At 40.2% G+C, this 19,270-nt stretch overlaps 2 protein-coding genes across 2 annotated transcripts in view; one reads left to right on the top strand and one right to left on the bottom strand.

Annotated features, from left to right (window-relative positions):
* Positions 1–940: 940 nt before the first annotated feature.
* SLC11A2 (solute carrier family 11 member 2) overlaps positions 941–19,270 on the bottom strand; it is a 71,160-nt gene continuing 52,830 nt past the window's right edge. The window contains exon 17 of the transcript XR_012324402.1: positions 941–14,986. The gene's annotated coding sequence lies outside the window, so the exon portion shown is untranslated. The remainder of the gene's footprint in view (positions 14,987–19,270) is intronic.
* HIGD1C (HIG1 hypoxia inducible domain family member 1C) lies at positions 1,078–19,104 on the top strand. The gene is given in 4 exon segments (XM_004332498.4): positions 1,078–1,171; positions 6,235–6,306; positions 6,309–6,368; positions 16,479–19,104. Coding segments are annotated over 4 exon segments (291 nt in total). The 3' UTR covers positions 16,544–19,104.

The raw sequence follows: 19,270 nt of genomic DNA, 5'->3' as shown, positions 1-19,270 counted from the left end.
CACCAACTTTCCCTTCAATTTCGGGCCCAGGAGTTGGGTAGCGGGATTCAAAGCCACAGAGAGATGTTGGGAGCGTCCTTGTGAAGGGAGAAGGAAAGGCATCTTCTTCAAAAGCCTAATGTTTCCTTGAATATTATCTTGGAAAGCCTCTTGTTTGTGGTCCAGGTGCCGCTACCAGTGAGTTTCCAGCCTGGGCTATGGCCAATACCAGCCGGCCACGCCCCCTTGGTGTGGGGAGGGTTCTGGGCTTTCCCATTATCAATTAGCTGGAAATTGCGCGTAAACGCGTCCTGGCCTAACAAAGCCTGTTCTGATCTATGGCTTCCAGCTGAACGAACACCAGGAAACAGGCTGCAGGTGGTGGAGTACGCCAACGGTATTGTGCTTCTTCCACTTACCGGCTTACATTTTCTGATGAAAGCTGCTTTGTAGAATGAAGCCTCCATATTTGAATTTTGAGGGTTGAAAATAGAGGGTTGCACGGATAACAAACTGAGGTACTGCCAGACCATGTTGATTGTGATTATAGTTGCTCTTGCTAGTTTCCTCATTCATCCTGTGCAGACAAGGAAGATTATTTCCATTGTCTAGCATAGCATCTGGTACATGGTAGGTGCTTTATAATGCCCTACACATTCTGCAGCACTGGAGTGATCATTCTCCCATCACCTGTAAATCTGGAGGTATTTTTGCCTATGTTGGCACTGCCATCATTCTTTAAAACTATATTTTGTGAAAGAAACTCTGTGTTCTTACCGTTTGTGGAAGTTCTGAGGTTCCCAATGATTTCAAATGCCAAGCAGTGAAAGGGGACTGAATAACACACTTATGATCTGTGTTTTTACTCTGTATTCATGGAATCTGATCATCATTTACCTCTTTGTATATTCTTCTTTCCTCCACCCCTAAACAAAATGAAAGAACTACACAATGCAAAGGGTGAAGGAAAGATAACTGTTTATTTCAGTTGAGAAGACAAGCATGTCAAGCAGATGAAGACAGAAGAACACATAAGAGTATATTGGGAGACGGAAACAGATTCTTTTTGATTATCCCCTACTGTTACTAGAGAGAAAAATGTCTTCAGATAACCAGCGGTCAGCAGATGAGGACGAAGGCCTGTTATCCCGACTGATCAGGAAATCTAGAGATTCCCCCTTTGTCCCTGTAGGTAAGTACAAGCCTTGACTGGATACTGTGAAGCTGTTTCTAATAAAACAATAATGCCTTACCCAGTATCTTTGAGTATTGAAATAGTTTATATAATTAAATGTTTTCAGATATTTGGAGCTAACCCTTTCTATGCATGAATGAGTTACACTTTCAACACAGTTTCTAGTGTATGGCAAATCCTCAGTAAATATTAACTCTTATTATTATGAAGCATCAATTTTTTTATTGTTTAATCCATTTTGATTAGCAGTCTATCGAAAATTACTAGTTCCCAGCCAATCTAAATAGGATTGATTGAATGGACTGTAACTTTTCTGTAATGACTCAGAATCAGCAGCTGCAGTATCAGTTTATTATACAGAGCCTATTAGAGACTATTGAGATGTATATAGATGGTCCTCAACTTACGACTTTTTGACTTTAAGATGATGACAAAGCAATTCGCATTCAATAGAAACCATACTTTGAACTTTGATCTTTTCCTGGCCTAGCAATATGTAGTATGATACTCTCTTATGATGCTGGGCAGTGGCAGCTCCCAGTCAGCCTCGCCATCATGAAGGTAAACAACTAATACACTTAACAACCACTCTGTACCCAACCATCCTGTTTTTCACTTTCAGTACAATATTCAATAAATTACATGAGATATTCAGCACTGTATTATAAAATAGGCTTTGTGTTAGATGATTTTGCCTAACTACAGGCTAATGTAAGTATTCCAAGCACATTTAAAGTAGGCTAGGCTAAGCTATAATGTTCAATAGGTGAGGTGTATTAAATGAATTTTTGACTTACAGTATTTTCAACTTAAGATGGGTTTTTCAAGGTGTAACCCTGTCATGAGTTGAGGAAGATTTACATGTCTCTTTGTTCTCTAATCAACTCCAAACTTTACTTTTTGTGTGTGTGTGTGTGGTATGCAGGCCTCTCACTGTTGTGGCCTACTCCCGTTGCGGAGCACAGGCTCCGGACGCGCAGGCTCAGCGGCCACGGCTCACGGGCTCAGCTGCTCCGCGGCATGTGGGATCTTCCCGGACCGGGGCACGAAGCCGTGTCCCCTGCATCGGCAGGCGGACTCTCAACCACTGCGCCACCAGGGAAGCCCTCAACTCCAAACTTTAAGTTCTTGTGTCGATGCTTATAGACTTTTCTGTTTCTTCCATTACTGTTGGGTACCATCAGAAACTTCTGCTTCTAATGTTCTGTGGTGTCAGAAGCTAGATACCCACGCTTAAAAGAACCATGAGTCAATTCAGAGTAAAGAAGCTCTGAATGAAAGCCTGGGCCTACCTGTACACTTGAGAGCATGAACTTTGTGGTGTGCATGCTCTGTGACTTGTTGCTGGCTTCCTGATGTGTTCCAGATGCTGAGGTTGATGGTTAAGTAAACTCCAGGTTAAAGAAGTATTATTCTAATTATACCTGGAGTCTTAGCCTCTTTATCCTTTCCCAACACATATTTGATATGTTTACATTTTAAACAAATACTATATGTATGTGGACTTAAAAAAAAACCCACAAAATCTAAGCACCAATATTATGTTTTAAAATGTAAGCTTTCTCTTCTTTCTCTTTCGGATGCTTTAGCTGCCCTAGGCATTATTATTTAATACTTCAGCCATGCCTCTTTCCTTGTGCTTTCTTTGTCTGGAAACTATTAAAATAACTTATTTAAATCAGATGTACATACAGGGTACTATACTCAATATCCTGTTGTAAACCATCATGGAAAACAGTATGAAAAAGAATATATATATATAATAACTGAATCACTTTGCTGTACAGCAGAAATTAACACAACATTGTAAAACAAATATACTTCAATAAAATTGTTTTAAAAATATATATACAAATCAGACGTACATAACTTTGTGATTAATTCCACAAAAGCCTCTAAAGAGGTATAAGTCATATGTTTCCATTAAATACCACTACAAACCTAGCAACTTTATGTGTCATTATTCACATATCAAAAAGAATCAAAATTTTACTTTATAGTAATATTCTGTGTTTGAAAGTTCCACTTAATTTGATTAAGGCTTGTAATGGCACAAGAAATGGAGGCAAATAATTTTGTAGTGATTTATTCCTCTTTAGCATTTTTAACTAACAAAACAATTCAAGGACTCAGTGCCACTTGAGCAGATCACTGTAATGAACAGAGATTAATCACTGTGCCTGTTGGAAATTAAATTGTTTTTCCAGAGACATTTAGCATGATTAAAGTAGAAAGAGAAAAGTGTTTCCAGCTAAATTCAGTTATATTCAAACTACAGAGACATCGTATGGAAAACAGTAAAGGTGCTGACTTTAATCTCTAAAAGAAACAAAACAAATTTCAGTTAGAACAGAGTATTGATTTGATAAGGGAAGAGAGCCAAGTTTTTGCTAGAAAAATATCTGATCAAATTTGTATATATATTATTGAATAGTTTGTTAGCTATTGTTTTATTAAGAATATCTCCTAAGTATTTTCTGCTGCAGGACAGAGTATCCTGTCAATAATTTACAGAACATTTTAATTTGTTGTCTTAACTTCTGTCATTATAATTTATTCATATTATTTAAAATCTTATGAATACTGCTAAGGTCTGTGTGTACATTATATGTATTTAAACTCTGTGTTGATAGATTATTTGTTTTTGCTTCTTTCACGTAACATTTCATAGTACATTTCTGTATATTAGTACTTCCTATACTTCTAATTTTTTTATAGCTATGGTAGTTTTCCCTCTGTTTGGGCCATTTGGGTTTAGTTTTTCCTCATACATAATGTAGCCACAAACATCTTTGTGTCAACTTCTTGACTTTTCTTTTGCTTACTTCCTTGGAGTATGTCCCCAAAGTAGAATTTCCAGGGCAGGAAGCATGTTCAGTTTAATGTCACTTATTATATGTCTCCAGAGTTCTTTCCAGAAAGATTTGGCTAAACTTACAGAGCTTTCAGCATTGTACCTGTTTCTCAATGTACCTGCCATTGTCGTTTTAACTGTTATTTGTTTTTTGCTGTTTTTATGTTTGTCATTTTTATTTCAATTTCACTTATTACTAATCAGCCTACAAAATATACATATAAATGTGATTATTTACTCTGATTCTTATTTCCACTTCTTAAGTATACTCTGAGAGAATAAATATATCCTCACCCACCCACAGAGACAGACATGTGCCAATAGTTAATCAAAACTTGCTATCGTCCATAAACATCAACTGCATTTCTATATACTAACAACAAACATATGGAAACTGAAATTAAAGACATAAGACCATTTACAATCGCTCTGAAGAAATGAAATGATTAGGTATAAGCTTAACAAAACATGTACAGAATCTGTATGCTGAAAAAATACAAAATGCTAATGAAAGAAATCAAAGAAGAACTAAATAAATGTAGAGACTATTGTGTTCGTGGATTGTAAGACTCAATAAAGATGTCAGTTCTCCCCAAACTCATCTATGGGTTTACTGTAATTCCTATCAAAATCCCAGCAATGTTTTTTTGTAGACAGAAACAAGCTTATTCTAAAATTTATATAAAGGCAAAAGTTCTAGAATGGCTAAGACTACCTCTTTTAAGAAAAAGTATCAAGTAGGGCTTCCCTGGTGGTGCAGTGGTTAAGAATCCGCCTGCCGATGCAGGGGACACAGGTTCGAGCCCTGGTCCGGGAAGATCCCACATGCCGTGGAGCAACTAAGTCCGTGCACCACAACTACTGAGACTGTGCTCTGGAGCCCGCGAGCCACAACTACTGAGATGGCGTGCTACGACTACTGAAGCCCAGGCGCCTAGAGCCCATGCTCCACAACAAGAGAAGCCACTGCAATGAGAAGCCTGCACACCACAACGAAGAGTAGTCCCCACTCACCACAACTAGAGAAAGTCCGCACACAGCAACGGAGACCCAATGCAGCCAAAAATAAACAAATTTAATAAATTTTTTTTAAAAAAAGGCAGTTGATCTCAAGGATGGATACCTTTAATAGTAATTTTTAAAAAAAGTATTAAGTGGAAGGAATCACTCCTACCAGATACTAAGGCTTAATATATAGAGTAATCAACAGTGTGGTATTGATGAAGGGATAGATGCATAAATCAATAGGAGAGAAGAGAGATCCCCCAGAATAGAGGCACACTTTTATTATGCAAAAGTTTCCTTTACTCTTATGTCAAAATATAGCATTTTTGTCCTTGTCAGTTTTTTTAAATCTACCTTACCGCCTTTTAGATGTTATAAATATGCTGTTCTATTTTCTTCTAGATTTTGTTGATATTTTTATTTTCATATTTAATGCTAACCCATCCAGACTTTTTTTGTAGGGTCTGGTGTAAGATACAAATCCAAGTTAGTTCAAATAGTTTTTCCCTTATCTGTTATTTGGTTATCTTGATTTGTCATGGGTTAAGTTCTCACAGTGTTTCAAATCGCTTTCTAGAATTTTTCCTATTCAGTTGATTCCTATTCAGTTTTCTGTTTTAGAGTGAATTACACAGAATCTTGGTTGTCCCAGCAGTATATTCACCCCTTGACATATGTAGTGAATACAGAAATATTTGTATGGGCTTCTGGAATTTTCTAGAATCACAGTTCTTCCCAGAGTCACATACTTCTCATGCAACTATTCAGAGCTTTTTACCTCTCATTAAAATTTAATATCTCATTTTCACAGAAGAGTAAAGTTTCTTCCACTTTACTAGATTTACTCCTTATTTAATAACAAGTAGAGAGGAATAAAGCCAAACACCCAAAAGCTATGAATGCTGAGACTTTGGTTGGTTCACTCACTGGTTAAGTGACTTGCCCCAAATAAAAGGCTTGCAGCCTATGCCATGCCTCAGGAAAATTAGAAATTACTAGACAAGTTACTATAGTATACAATTCAGGTTTTTCCGGGAAGAGTCAAAACTGCAAATATTGAATCCATGAGTGAAGTATCCTTTGGTATCTTGCCTGCTTATCTTCCAGGTACTGATCCCTTGCACAGTCTTTTATTCAATTCTCTAAGCTCTTGGGAATTTTAGCCTACTATTTATGTAATCCCTACTTTTTTAATTCACAGGGATAGCAGGCTTTATGACTGTGGGGTCCTATGGTCTTTACAAGTTAAAATACAGAAGAGATCAGAAAATGTCCATCATCTTATTCACATGAGAGTTGCTGCCCAAGGATTTGTTGTAAGAGCTGTGACTCTAGGTAACCTGCTTAATTTGTATCTTGTGTTCAGCTGTCTTTGAGAGTATTTTGATTTATTCATCCATTCATATTAGTATTTTTATTTATTCATTCATATTCATTCATGAATATTGGGTCAAGATGATGTAATGGAGGAGGAAGGATAAGAAAGACAGTGATCTTCACTTGGTTGAGGTTGCTGCCCAGTTATAGGCTTAATCTCTTGGTATTTTAAGCACTGAAAAAAAAAAACTCAGTAGGCAAAAGGTACAGACTTCTAGTTATAAAATAAACGAGTCATGGGGATGTAATGTACAGCATGGTGACTATAGTCAATAATACTGTATTGCATATTTGAAAGTTGCTACGAGGGTAGATCTTAAAAGTTCTCATCCCAAGAAAAAAATTCTGTATATATGGTAATAGATGTTAACTAGGCTTACTGTGATCATTTCACAATATATACAAATATAGAATCATTATGTTGTACAACACAAATTCAAATTGTATGTGAATTATACTTCAGTCTAAAAAAAGAAAAACCCAGTGGAGAACTAGGTTATAGTTTCTGTTATCCTCTATAGTGAAAGGAGCAGTGAATAGTTTATACCCTGTATAACTCAGCTATTCCAAGCCTGAGCAATAGGTAATTTTTTATTAGTCTATAAATTAAGCAGTATTTACACAGTCAAATCCAAAGAGTGGGTATAAAATTATCTGGTTGATTCAGGTTATATCAACAGCTAAATCATTTAGTTCTAACAAGGAGTCTACTTTGGGACCTAAATTACCTAAAATTTTTGTCTACATTAATGAGAACAAGTCACAATGTTCTTAGCTCCCCTTCATGCTGTGCAAAGTAGAATCAGCCTGAGTAGGTCTAGGATTATGGGATGATGGGTGTGGGGCTTGCCTATAGGGAGTTATATGGTAATTATCTTTTTACTATGAACTGTGATATGAGTCTTGAACAAAATACAACAAGAAACTTTACTATGAAGTAACAGGCCTCATTTTCATCATTCAGAAAACACTTATGAGCATGAGCTATGTGCAAGGCACTGTGCTGGTCTAGAGATACAGCAGTGAAACTAACTCTCTACCCTCAACTAGTTTAATCTCCTTAGGGAGAGAGATCAAGAGCAGGAGAAGACAATATAAAGTCAGAGGTACTACAATAAGATTAACACAGGTTGCTATGGAAGCACAAGCACAAAGGAGAGGCGTTTAACTAGGGCTGAGAGTCCAGGGAGGCTTCTCTAAGGATGCAAACCATGTGATGAGCCAAGAATGTAGAGGAATTAACTAAGCAGAGAAGGAGGTCAGGATTCTAGGCAGAGGGAAGAAAACAAAGGCACAGAAGCATGGCATGTTAGTGGAACTCGACACAGTTTGGTATGGTAGGTGAAACAATCAGTGTTTGATGAGACTGAAGAACTAGGAGTAGTAACATATAGTAAGAGATTTATTTTAGGTATTTGGACTTATGTAACTGCGAGGCTCTTTCTTATGTATCAGGATCTGGGACCTGAAGTGGGCAGAGCAAGCAGTTAGAAAAGGTAGATGAAAAGTGAGAGAAGCAAGAAAAATCTGGAACCTGCAAGGATGAGCTGAAACACACAGGATGGTCTGGAATCCTTATGGATTTCTCACCATCTCTAAACCTCCAAATTTGATGATGGAGTGACATAGAAAAAGCCGATGCCCCTCATCCTGGAGCTAAACATGGACCTGGCCAAGGAGTCAGAGAAGGTGAAAGAGGAAATTCAGCAGGAGCCATGGTAGCTGCACTCCTGATTGCTGCCCCATGCCAACCAGGTGGGCCAGCAGATAAGCAAAACTATGCTGCAACAGTGCCTTCCCAGGTCAAAAGAATTTGCTGGCTGCTTTACTTCTACCTTCTAAATCTCACGCAAAATGTCTCTCATGCAATTTTTCAGGGAATGAAAGGAAAGGAATTCTGGAAAATCTAGTTATAGTTTAGCTAAGTTGATACATTACAAATCCGTCACTGTCTATCCCTTGTCAACCTGGCATCCATATACACCTCTTTTAATACACTTACCTTCAAATAAAGACAATGGTAAAATCAACCATCCCTTGTATAACCAAAAACATGCTAATTCTCCTAAAAGAGGATACAAAATCCCTTTGTCCATCTTTGGGTGATGTTGATTCATCTTTGAGCTGAGTCATATTCCCTTTTGATATCCTGTGACTTAAATCCTGAGATATAAAGTTAACTACTATTAACACTTCTTATATTAGATGGTAGGTAAATGGAAATGGCAAATAGAAAAAGAAATTGGTGACTGTATACACGTGTATTCATATCAAAATAAGGGGGCTTCCCTGGTGGCGCAGTGGTTGAGAGTCCGCCTGCCGATGCAGGGGACACGGGTTCGTGCCCTGGTCCGGGAAGATCCCACATGCCGCGGAGCGGCTAAGCCCGTGAGCCATGGCCACTGAGCCTGCACGTCCGGAGCCTGTTGCTCCGCAACGGGAGAGGCCACAACAGTGAGAGGCCCGCATACCGCAAAAAAAAAAAAAAAAAAAAAAAAAAGGAAGAAATATTCATAACTATCACAGTCTTTGTTTCTGCAACTGGTCGGATGATCATGGCTCATATTATAACTATGTTTTTCCACTGGCCATTTCATCCACCCTTTGTCTTCCGAAAGCACCTTGGCTATTCATGGTTATTTGACTGGGTTGTTGACCCAAACATTCTGAAATGATCTGGGTCCTTAATGATCCTTCCTGTACTGGGTATAATTTTCCACCTTCTTTAATCACATGACATGGGACTACTAAGAAAGGCCCCAGAAGGTATACATTCCAGACACACTCCTCCTTACCCTACCAGTATAGTAACAATTTACCCTTGATAGATCAAATCAATGTAATGGACTAATGTGATGTCTTGTGGAATAGAGAGATGATCAAGGTCCTGCAGACTAGATTGTGGCATAGGGCTGGAGAGTTCACAGAGCCATGAGACTGAACACTGAAAGTATACTGCTGGCCCTGCCAGATGAAAGCAATCTGCTTCTGATGGTCTTTACTAAAAGGTATACAGAAAAAAGCAATCAATCAGATTAATAGCTGCAAAACAAATAGCAAAAATTGTGTTGATTTGCTATAGCAAAGTTTATAGAAATCCATTATCATTCTCCAAGATCCATCTGTCTTCTGGCCAAAGAGGCAAAATGAATGGAGATATGGTAGGAATCACCACCCTGGCATCTTTAACGTCCTTGATGATGACACTAGTCTCTACAGTCCCTCTGGGAATGCAGTATTGCTTTGGTAATAGAATCATTTAGAATGGCTCACACTGCACTTCCCTGATGGCACAGTGTTAAGAATCGCCTGCCAATGCAGGGGACACGGGTTTGAGCCCTGGTCCGGGAAGATCTCACATGCTGCAGAGCAACTGAGCCCATGTGCCACAACTACTGAGCCCGTGTGCCGTACCTACTGAGCCCACATACCACAACTACTGAGCCCACGTGCCACAACTACTGAAGCCCACGTGCCTAGAGCCTGTGCTCAGCAACAAGAGAAGCCACCACAATGAGAAGCCCACTCACTGCAACTAGAGAAAAGCCTGCACACAGCAATGAAAACCCAATGCAGCCAAAAATAAGTTAATTAATTAATTAATTTTTTAAAAAACCAACAATGGCTTACGCTTGGCTTTCCCTACCATAATAGCCCTTACTCCCCAGGTCAGGGAACCAATGTGAGGATTCTGATAGCTGCTGAGTATGTCTACTCCGATTACACATTCCATAACTGGGGAAATAACATAAGGTAGGTTCAGGGACCCACCAGACCAACTGTAAAATAGACCCACAGCAAAACTCCACTGACCTGACCATAAACTCCTAGTTCGACTGGTAGAACACACTAATTCTCCAGGCATTAGTATCAATTCAAAATCAATATTTAACAATGTCCCACAAATGTGATTATTTCCCCTTCCTCTTGCTGAATAGTCATAGGTGCCTTTGGGGAAGACTAGAAGGAGGATTTATAGTATTTGCATTTTTGGCTGTGAAACAGGGTCTTTCCTTAAGGAGATCTGACCTCTCGTTTATTCCAGGGACTTTGGGTCTATGAATTGACTCAAATTTGGGAATTGGTTGAGGGGCCATGGCTCTCTATTGTCTATTCAAGTCAAATTTCTGTTCGCCAGACCTAGAGCTTTTCTGCTCACATGCTGCTCACCGCTTTCAACTCTAGGTACAACATGATCAATTAGCCAAAATACCAAAGATCTTTGTGGCTTAGACTATATTGATTACTGCTTAGGCTTTGCTGCCCATTACAGTAATCATGCTTTCCTTGTCTTTGTCAATTAAAAGCTGCCGCTTGACCCCTGCCACCCCACAATCCCATCATCCCTACTGAAGTCAGGGAGCCCAGAAATTCCTACTGTCATTTCTGGCTTATAGGAAATCATTACCATAGACCTCTTCAAGGAGGGCAGGGCTGCCTTCACAAATGTACTTCTCACAGCTCTGCAGAAGGAAGGAGATATATTTAGGGGGTGAGTGAGCAGGATAAATCCAGTCTAACATTCCAATCTCCCTAAGCCTTTGGATACCTTCCTTTATGGCAAAGTTTCTCAATCTCAGCACTACTGACATTTTGGACTGGATTATTCTTTGTTGCGGAGGACTGTCCTGTGCCTTACAGAATGTTCAGCAGCAGCCCTGGCTTCTACCCACTAGGTGCCAATGGTACCCACCCGCGCTGTGAAAGCCAAACATGTCTCCAGACATTGCCAGATTTCCCTGGGGAACAAAACTGCCCCAGTAAAGAAGAATCACTGCTGTACCATGGAAGTATACTAAGGAAGTTCTGGTATTTCAACTTCATTTAGTGGAGACTACTTTTTGGTCCAAGTTTCAGTCATTCTCAGACAGAGGGAAGGACTATTTCTACTGGCAAAAGAGTCTCAGTAAGATATAGGGGCTCAAGGACCCAGTTTCACTGAAATCTGCTTATATGTCCCCATTCCAATTTTCAGAGTCCCACGCCTTCCAAAGCAGTGCTCTAAACTTTTTTTCTTTTTTAATATTTATGTATTTATATATTTGGCTGCGCCAGGTCTTAGTTGTAGCACGAGGGATCTTCGTTGCGACATACAGGGTCTTTTTTAGTTGTGGCATGCAGGCTCTAGTTCCCTGACAAGGGATTGAACCCCTGCCCCCTGCCTTAGGAGTGTGGAGTCTTAACCACTGGACCACCAGGGAAGTCCCCAATGCCCTAAACTTTAACTTAAGAGGTGTTATGAGTTTGGGAATTTAATTTGTGTTGTGATTAGTCACTCACAGGATTAGCCCCTGTGTACATTTTTCGAAAATACCAGTCTCAAGGCTACAGGAGTTAAGAGTTTCTTTTTAGAAAGTCATAAAGCTTTCAGGTCCCTCACAAGACCTTGAGCTAGGAATTTAAAGCCATGAGCCCATCATATAGTTTTCCCAAGTTCTCCAGCACACTTAAAAGTTACTAACCTTATTATACTCCTTATTTCCACTAAATGTTCTATGACAATAAATACTTGATCCCCCAAAGCCTTGCTTTCTATAGGCACCTGATTAAGGGTATCTGCAAGGTGATAATTTTTTTAATGTTTTGCTACCACATGCCATGGACTGCTAGCATACTCTTTGCCACTGGAGGGGAAAAAAAAAAAAAAGCCCATTAATACCTTTAAATATAATCAGATCAGAGAACCAACTCCAGATAACCCAGAACCAATTCAGAGAACCAATGCTCAGAGTTATGTTCCTCTGGAAGCTTCCAATACCAAATTCTGGATCCGTCAGGTTCAATCAGAGAAGGAAAACTACTAGTAGTGATATATAAAAAGGGATTTATTATAGAGATATGACCTTAAGCAATTTGGGGAGCTGGCTAAACAGTCCATGTTAGGTTGTTGGTTATATTTCTAATGCTGGCACCTGAAGGTAACAAGGCAGCAATTGGGAAAGAAAACTAAACTAGAATCTGCAAGGGTGAGCTGGAACCCACAAAGACAAATGGAAACTTGAGTCCGAGTCTTGCTGACTCCAACCTTGATCATGGCATGACCTTTAGGAAAAGCTGGCACGCTCTATCATGGAGCTAATCCACACCTGGCCCAGGAGCCAGAAAAGCTAATGGAGGAGATCCAGAAGGAGCTGAAGGATTTGTGGGCCTGACTGCTGCCCATCAACAGCGAGGTGAGCCAGCAGATAAACAACAACATACGCAAGCTGTAACAGCACCTGGTGCTCTGCACCAAGCCTTCCAAGTGCAAAAAGAATTTGGCAGCTCCTGCTTCAACTTTCACCTTCAAATCTCAAGTAAAATGTCTCTCATGGCCAAGCTAACCTGGAACTATGCAGGGAAGGGAATTCTGGAAAACACAGTAACAGCTTAGTTAAACAGATATAAAACAAATCCCCCAATAGATTTATATGGTTGCTAGTTGAGGAGTAAAAAGATGAAGTGAGCCAGTGAAGGGTTTAAACAGGGGAGTAACAGTCAGAACAGCATCTAAAAGATGCCTGCTGGGAGACTTCCCTGACGGTCCAGTGGTTAAGACTCCACGCCTCCAATCCAGGGGGTGTGGGTTCGATCCCTGGTTGGGGAACTAAGGTCCCACATGCCACTCGGCCAAAAAAAAAAAAAGATGCCTGCTGTACAGAAAGATCAGAAACAGGCAATATGAAACTGTTTGTTTTAGGGATACTAAACAGACTGTCACACTATAAAGGCAAGGAAACCTCTTATCATAAAATTCAGAACAGTGGTTACCTATGAAAAAGGGAGGGGAATATGATCAGAAAGGGAAACCTGGAGGCTTCCAGGATGCCTGTAATATTCTACTTCTTGACCCATAATTACAGGTGTTCATTCTACAACTATCTGTTAATCTGGTCATTTAAGTTTTATGAACTATTTTCCATGCATATTTATATCACCATGAAGAAAGTGTTAAGAGGAAAAGGAAAATGATTAGAGATGATTTGCAAAGGAGGGGAGAAAAAAGGCAGAAGCCAATTAGATGATGAATTGGATATGAATTAAGGCAGTGGCAATGGCAACAGAGAGGAGATGGATTCTAGAAATACTGAGGACTCAGCAACTAAGTGATTGGGAAAAGTAAGGAAGGAAGAATCAAGGATGACTCCTAGGTTTCTGGTCTGGGCAACCAGATGAAAGGTTTGCCTTTCACACATAAAAAGAATGAAGAAGGGGCTTCCCTGGTGGCGCAGTGGCTGAGAGTCCGCCTGCCAATGCAGGGGACACGGGCTCGTGCCCCGGTCCGGGAGGATCTCACATGCCGCGGAGCAGCTGGGCCCGTGAGCCATGGCCGCTGAGCCTGCGCATCCGGAGCCTGTGCTCCGCAACGGGAGAGGCCTCAACAGTGAGAGGCCCACATACCACAAAAAAAAAAAAAAAAAAGAATGAAGAAGAAAGAACAGGTTTGGTGAGAGGATGAGTACATATTGGATAAAACAATAACAACATACAATGAGTGCTTATGATGTATAAGTCACTCTGCTTTATATATCATTATCTCATTTAATCTTAATACCTACTTGGACACCACCTGGTGTATTGCAGGACAACTCAATACTGATGTCAACCACGTGGAGCTCACATCAGATGCCCCAGGCTTAAGGACATGGTTCCCGAAAGCACCGCCCTTCTTTCAGACACTGCCATTGGGGTTTCCCAGACCACCTGCACTTCTGACCAACTGGCTACAAATTCAAGGTTTCCCAAGACTTCCTCAGGTTTGATATTTCACTAGAAGAACTTAGGGAAGCACCATACTCACAATTACAGTTTCATTATAAAGTATACAAATCAGGACCAAATAGACACATAGGGTAAGGTCTGGGAGGGTCCCAAACTCAAAATCTCGCCCTGTGAAAAAATATATATATATATCGCCTTGTGGAATTGGTGCATGTCACCCTCCCAGCACATCCGTGTGTTTACCAACCAAGAAACTCCACTGAGCTTCAGTGTCCAGAGTTTTTACTGGGGCTTCATTATGTAGGCATGATTGACTGAATCACTGGCCACATGACTGAACTCAATCTCCAGTCCTACTCCCCTCCCTGGAAGTCTAATCACATGGCTGGTCTTCTGGCATGACTAGCCACATCCTGAAGCTACCTAGGAGTCCACCATGAGTCACCTAATTGGCATAAATTCAGGTATGACTCAAGGGGCTCATGACCAGACAAAGTCTTTATTAAAGGACAATACTCAATGAGGTAGGTACTGTCATAATCTGTTTTACAGATAAGGAAACTTAGGCTTAGAGAGGAAAGGTTACCTGTTCACAGTAACATGGGCAATCTATTCCAGAGCCTGAACTCTTAATTTTATATTATACTGACTAAGATGCCTATGGAAGATGTCTCTAAATTACAGTACTCATACCCTAGTTGATGTATAAGGAGGTCCACGGGGACATGGGAAGAAAATATTTTTATCTTAAAAACAAAAAAGCGGGACTTCCCTGGCAGTCCAGTGGTTAAGACTCCATACTCCCAATGCAGGGGGCACGGGTTCAATCCCTGGTCGAGGAACTAAGATCCCGCATGCATGCTGCACCGCGTAGCCTAAAAAACCCAGAAACAAAAAAAGCTTTACCAGTATACAGACTGATCGTAGTACATTTATATGGTTTATAAATAAATGTGCATTTTGAAGAACATGCTCAACATATTTACTTATATACAATTTTAAAGTTTTGGAGGCCATAACTATGGGATATGGAAATGTCACATATAATATAATCTATGCATGGGTCTCACATTCAGAAGAGAGATCTAACTTGCTTACCAGTGAAGCAACAGGTGTGAATGAGGTGAGAAAAGGGTTGGGATCAGAACTCCAGGGAACACCAACATTTAAGAGGTAGGCAAGAGGTTAATAATTATTTGTGCAGATATCTAATTTGCTATCTAACTGAGATGAGAACTAACTTACCCTTTAGGCTCTGTGTGCTTTTTGTAGGTATTAACAGGCGGTGTCAGAAATAAAGCTGAAGGAAAATGAAGTAAAGGTTTAGTTCAGACAATCTACTAGACAGCTGATGCCATGACAATTGATATGGATGGGGAGAGTGGTGACTTGTAGTTTAAATCTGTGACTCCCTAACTTGCTTTATTTGTTTGTTTGGTTTTTATAAATTTATTTATTTATTTTTGGCTGCCTTGGGTCTTTGTTGTTGCGTGCAGGCTTTCTCTAGTTGCGGCGAGTGGGGGCTGCTCTTTGTTGTGGCACATGGGCTTCTCATTGCAGTGGCTTCTCATTGCGAAGCACGGGATCTAGGTGCGCGGGCTTCAGTAGTTGTGGCACGCGGGTTTCAGTAGTTGTGTCGCGCAGGCTCTAGAGCACAGGCTCAGTAGTTGTGGCGCATGGGCTTAGTTGCTCCGTGATGTAGGATCTTCCCAGACCAGGGCTCGAACCCGTGTCGTTGGCATTGGCAGGCAGATTCTGTGCCACCAGGGAAGCCCCCTAACTTGCTTTGGATATGAACATTTGCTGATATCCCTGGAATTCACTGAAGCAGCTCCTCTCTTCCTCAGGATATTTTCCCTGGCCACCTCCCCCTTTCTGCATGGCCCTAGGACCTCATCCTTGGGGAAGATGTACATTTACCTCATCTGCCTAAACATAGCTAATTCATCCACTGGACTGTAAATCCCTAGAAGCAGGGATTCGATCCATTCACCTTGCTTTTCTTCAGAATACTGAGTACTAGTAGACACTGAATAGATGTTTTCTAAGTTGAAGTGCCTATTGTTTTTATCTCAAGATCTAGCCAAACCTTCCCACTTTCCTTTCTCACCAATATTTTAAAATTCAAACTTTAGGGTGTCATTGTAATGTCATAAATTCAGATTTATACTGATCCCAAAGGGCTCTTAGATTTGTTTTTTGGTTTTTTTTCCTGGAGTCACTCATATGATCCAAGCCAAAAATTAATAAGATAGAGGGCGTTTGTTTGTTTTTCAATTGTAGGTTGGTTTTAGAAAAAATACAAGTGAAGAAATTCAGTGTTTTTTCCCATGGATACACTATTGATATACATCTTTTGGTTTCTAGGTGTTCTCTATTCTATGTATAAGGATTATATTAGACCTCGATCCTTCAATGTGTCCAAAAAATGAAGCTTCAGACAAGAAAAACAAGAAGCCTTCTGAAACCTATTTATTATGAAGAATTTTTAATATGTAGCAAATTATACTGCAGAAGTTTCAGCCGGAATTCTCATAGACTTCAGCTGTTTAAGAAGTTGATTTCCAAATCAACAAACAGAGTCAGCTCAAAAATATCCTTCTTGATGTCTTTCAAAGGCTAGGCCATGATTTTCTGACTTTTAAAATTTTTATTTTCTAGTTAGTGGCAGAAAATAATCTATATTACGCCAAATCAATCTGAAAATTAGGAGTTATATAGTGGCTACAGAAAAATTTTCTCTATCCCTATTAAATGTGATGCTCTATTCACAGCTTAATTCTCCACAAACAGGGCAAGGTAATTAAGGCTTTCATAAACTCCTTTCTAGAATGGGCAAAAATTACATCAGAGGAGAAAGGCCATGTTGTTATTTAAATCTGGTTCACCACTGTGCACCTCACTCTTACATAAAAACGACTATTTTACCACAAACGTAAAGGTCTTAACATTTAAATATTTGTGTATTCAGTTTTATACTTGTTGAAAGTATTTCTAGGAGTACAAAGGTAAATTGCTAAAAAAAATCCCTTTTCCCTCAGATGGCAGTATTGAGGGAAAAAAGGATTTAGTCCAGAAGTGCTACTGCTAATCTGGTATGACACTGTAGAAAACACAAGAAACAAGGAAGATATTAAATGTTAAGTATACCTGTGGCATCAAACTCCTCTGCAATTGCCCTAGGGTTCTAAAAACTAAGCTAGACCTTGTGGAAGTCATAACTGCCATCGCTCAGATTTATTCCCGGACTCCAGGCCTGGGAAAGAAAACAAAACAAAACAAAAAAATACCCACTAAGATAAAATCAAGAATACACTGTAATATTATCTGTGGTGCTGATTTCCCCTTCCTTGATGCCTGTAGTGGAGGAATACTCTGACAGGAAGGTGAAGTCTAGTGTTTGGGAAGGGAAAGACACAGGAAGATCTGAAAATATATCCGCATTCTAGACATTACCCACTGTTCTGTGTATTATATACACTTTTCTCTACTGGCACAGGGTAATTATTTTAAAAGTTGCCATCTGTACCTATCATGAGGCTCTTCTAGTGCCACCAACAAGTACACGTTTCAGTCAACACTGTCCTCCATAGAAAATAGGCAAGGAGGGACTTCCCTGGTGGTGCAGTGGTTAAGAATCCGCCTGCCATTGCAGGGAACATGGGTTCGAGCCCTAGTCCGGGAAGATCCCACATGCTGTGGAGCAACTAAGCCCGTGTGCCACAGCTACTGAACCTCTGCTCTAGAGCCTGCAAGCCACAGCTACTGAGCCTGTGAGCCACAACTACTGAAGCCCACGCGCCTAGAGCCGGTGCTCTGCAACAAGAGAAAACACCACAATGTGAAGCCCGCACACTGCAACGAAGAGTAGCCCCCGCTCGCTGCAGCTAGAGAAAGCCCGCGTGCAGCAACGAAGACCCAGTGCAGCCAAAAATAAATTAATTAATTAAAAAAAAATAGGCAAGGAAAGAATCCAACTATTTTATTCTACTAGGGTAAATATTCCAGCAGTTGGCTCTAATATGTTCCATGAAAGTCAGAAAAATTTAAGATGGCTGGAATAGAAATGTCATCCTTCCTGTTGATTACACAATGAAAAGATGCTTCTAATCAGGCTACCAGAAAGATCCCACTCTCTCAATATATGCTCAGCAGTAAAAATAGATTAACTGAAGTGTTTAATCAGAAATGGGCTTTTCTCACAAAACCCAAGAGATTCCAGAATTTTGTCATAATCTTACTCTGAAAGTACTAAAGTAATATATTTATTGCTTGAAAAAAGCAATGAAAAATATTTATTAAGAGTATTATGGGACTTCCCTGGTGGCGCAGTGGTTGAGAGTCCACCTGCCGATGCATGGGACATAGGTTCGTGCCCCAGTCCAGGAAGATCCCACATGCCGTGGAGCGGCTGGGCCCGTGAGCCATGGCCACTGAGCCTGCGCGTCCAGAGCCTGTGCTCCACAACGGGAGAGGCCACAACAGTGAGAGGCCCATGTACCGCAAAAAAAAGAAAAAAAAAGAAAAAAAAAAAGTATTATGCATGAGAGCTCACAAATTATGTTTAAATTAAAATGTAAAATCTTGTATGGAGAAAAGTTAAGTATGCAGGATGCCCATTTACCCACATTAGCCTGGGTAAAGAGGGGAGGCCGTTGCAGGAGGACCTTATAAATAGATAAAATACAGTACCTGAATTTGCACAATACTTCTGGGGCAAAGGTTTGGTGGCTTAACATCATAATGTTTAAAACTGAGAAGGCTATTTTCATCATCTGCTGTAACCTCTGCCTCACTGACTAATTAAACTATTGCATGTGCCTGGATATGCTCTGACTGCCTTTTATATTAAGCCAACACACAGGTAGGTAGCAGCAGCTGCTCAGTAACAATTATTTAATTGCATTTTTCTAACATTCTGGGTATACACTGTCAGAGCATCCTTTTAAAAAATTGACTCCACAGTGTTAAACCCCAGGAACTGAGTGAGTATATGCATCTAGGTTAATCTTAAAATTGAACATATTGGGATTTCCCTGGCGATCCAGAGGTTAAGACTCCACACTTCCACTGCAGGGGGCGAGGGTTCAATCCCTGGTTGGGGAGCTAAGATCCCACATGCAGCACAGCACGGCCAAAAAAAACAAGATTGAATATAT

The sequence above is a fragment of the Tursiops truncatus genome, chromosome 11, assembly GCF_011762595.2.
Source record: "Tursiops truncatus isolate mTurTru1 chromosome 11, mTurTru1.mat.Y, whole genome shotgun sequence".
NCBI classification, from domain to species: domain Eukaryota; kingdom Metazoa; phylum Chordata; class Mammalia; order Artiodactyla; family Delphinidae; genus Tursiops; species Tursiops truncatus.
Note: the sequence above shows the minus strand (reverse complement) of the source record. Positions and strands in the feature narration are given on the sequence as shown.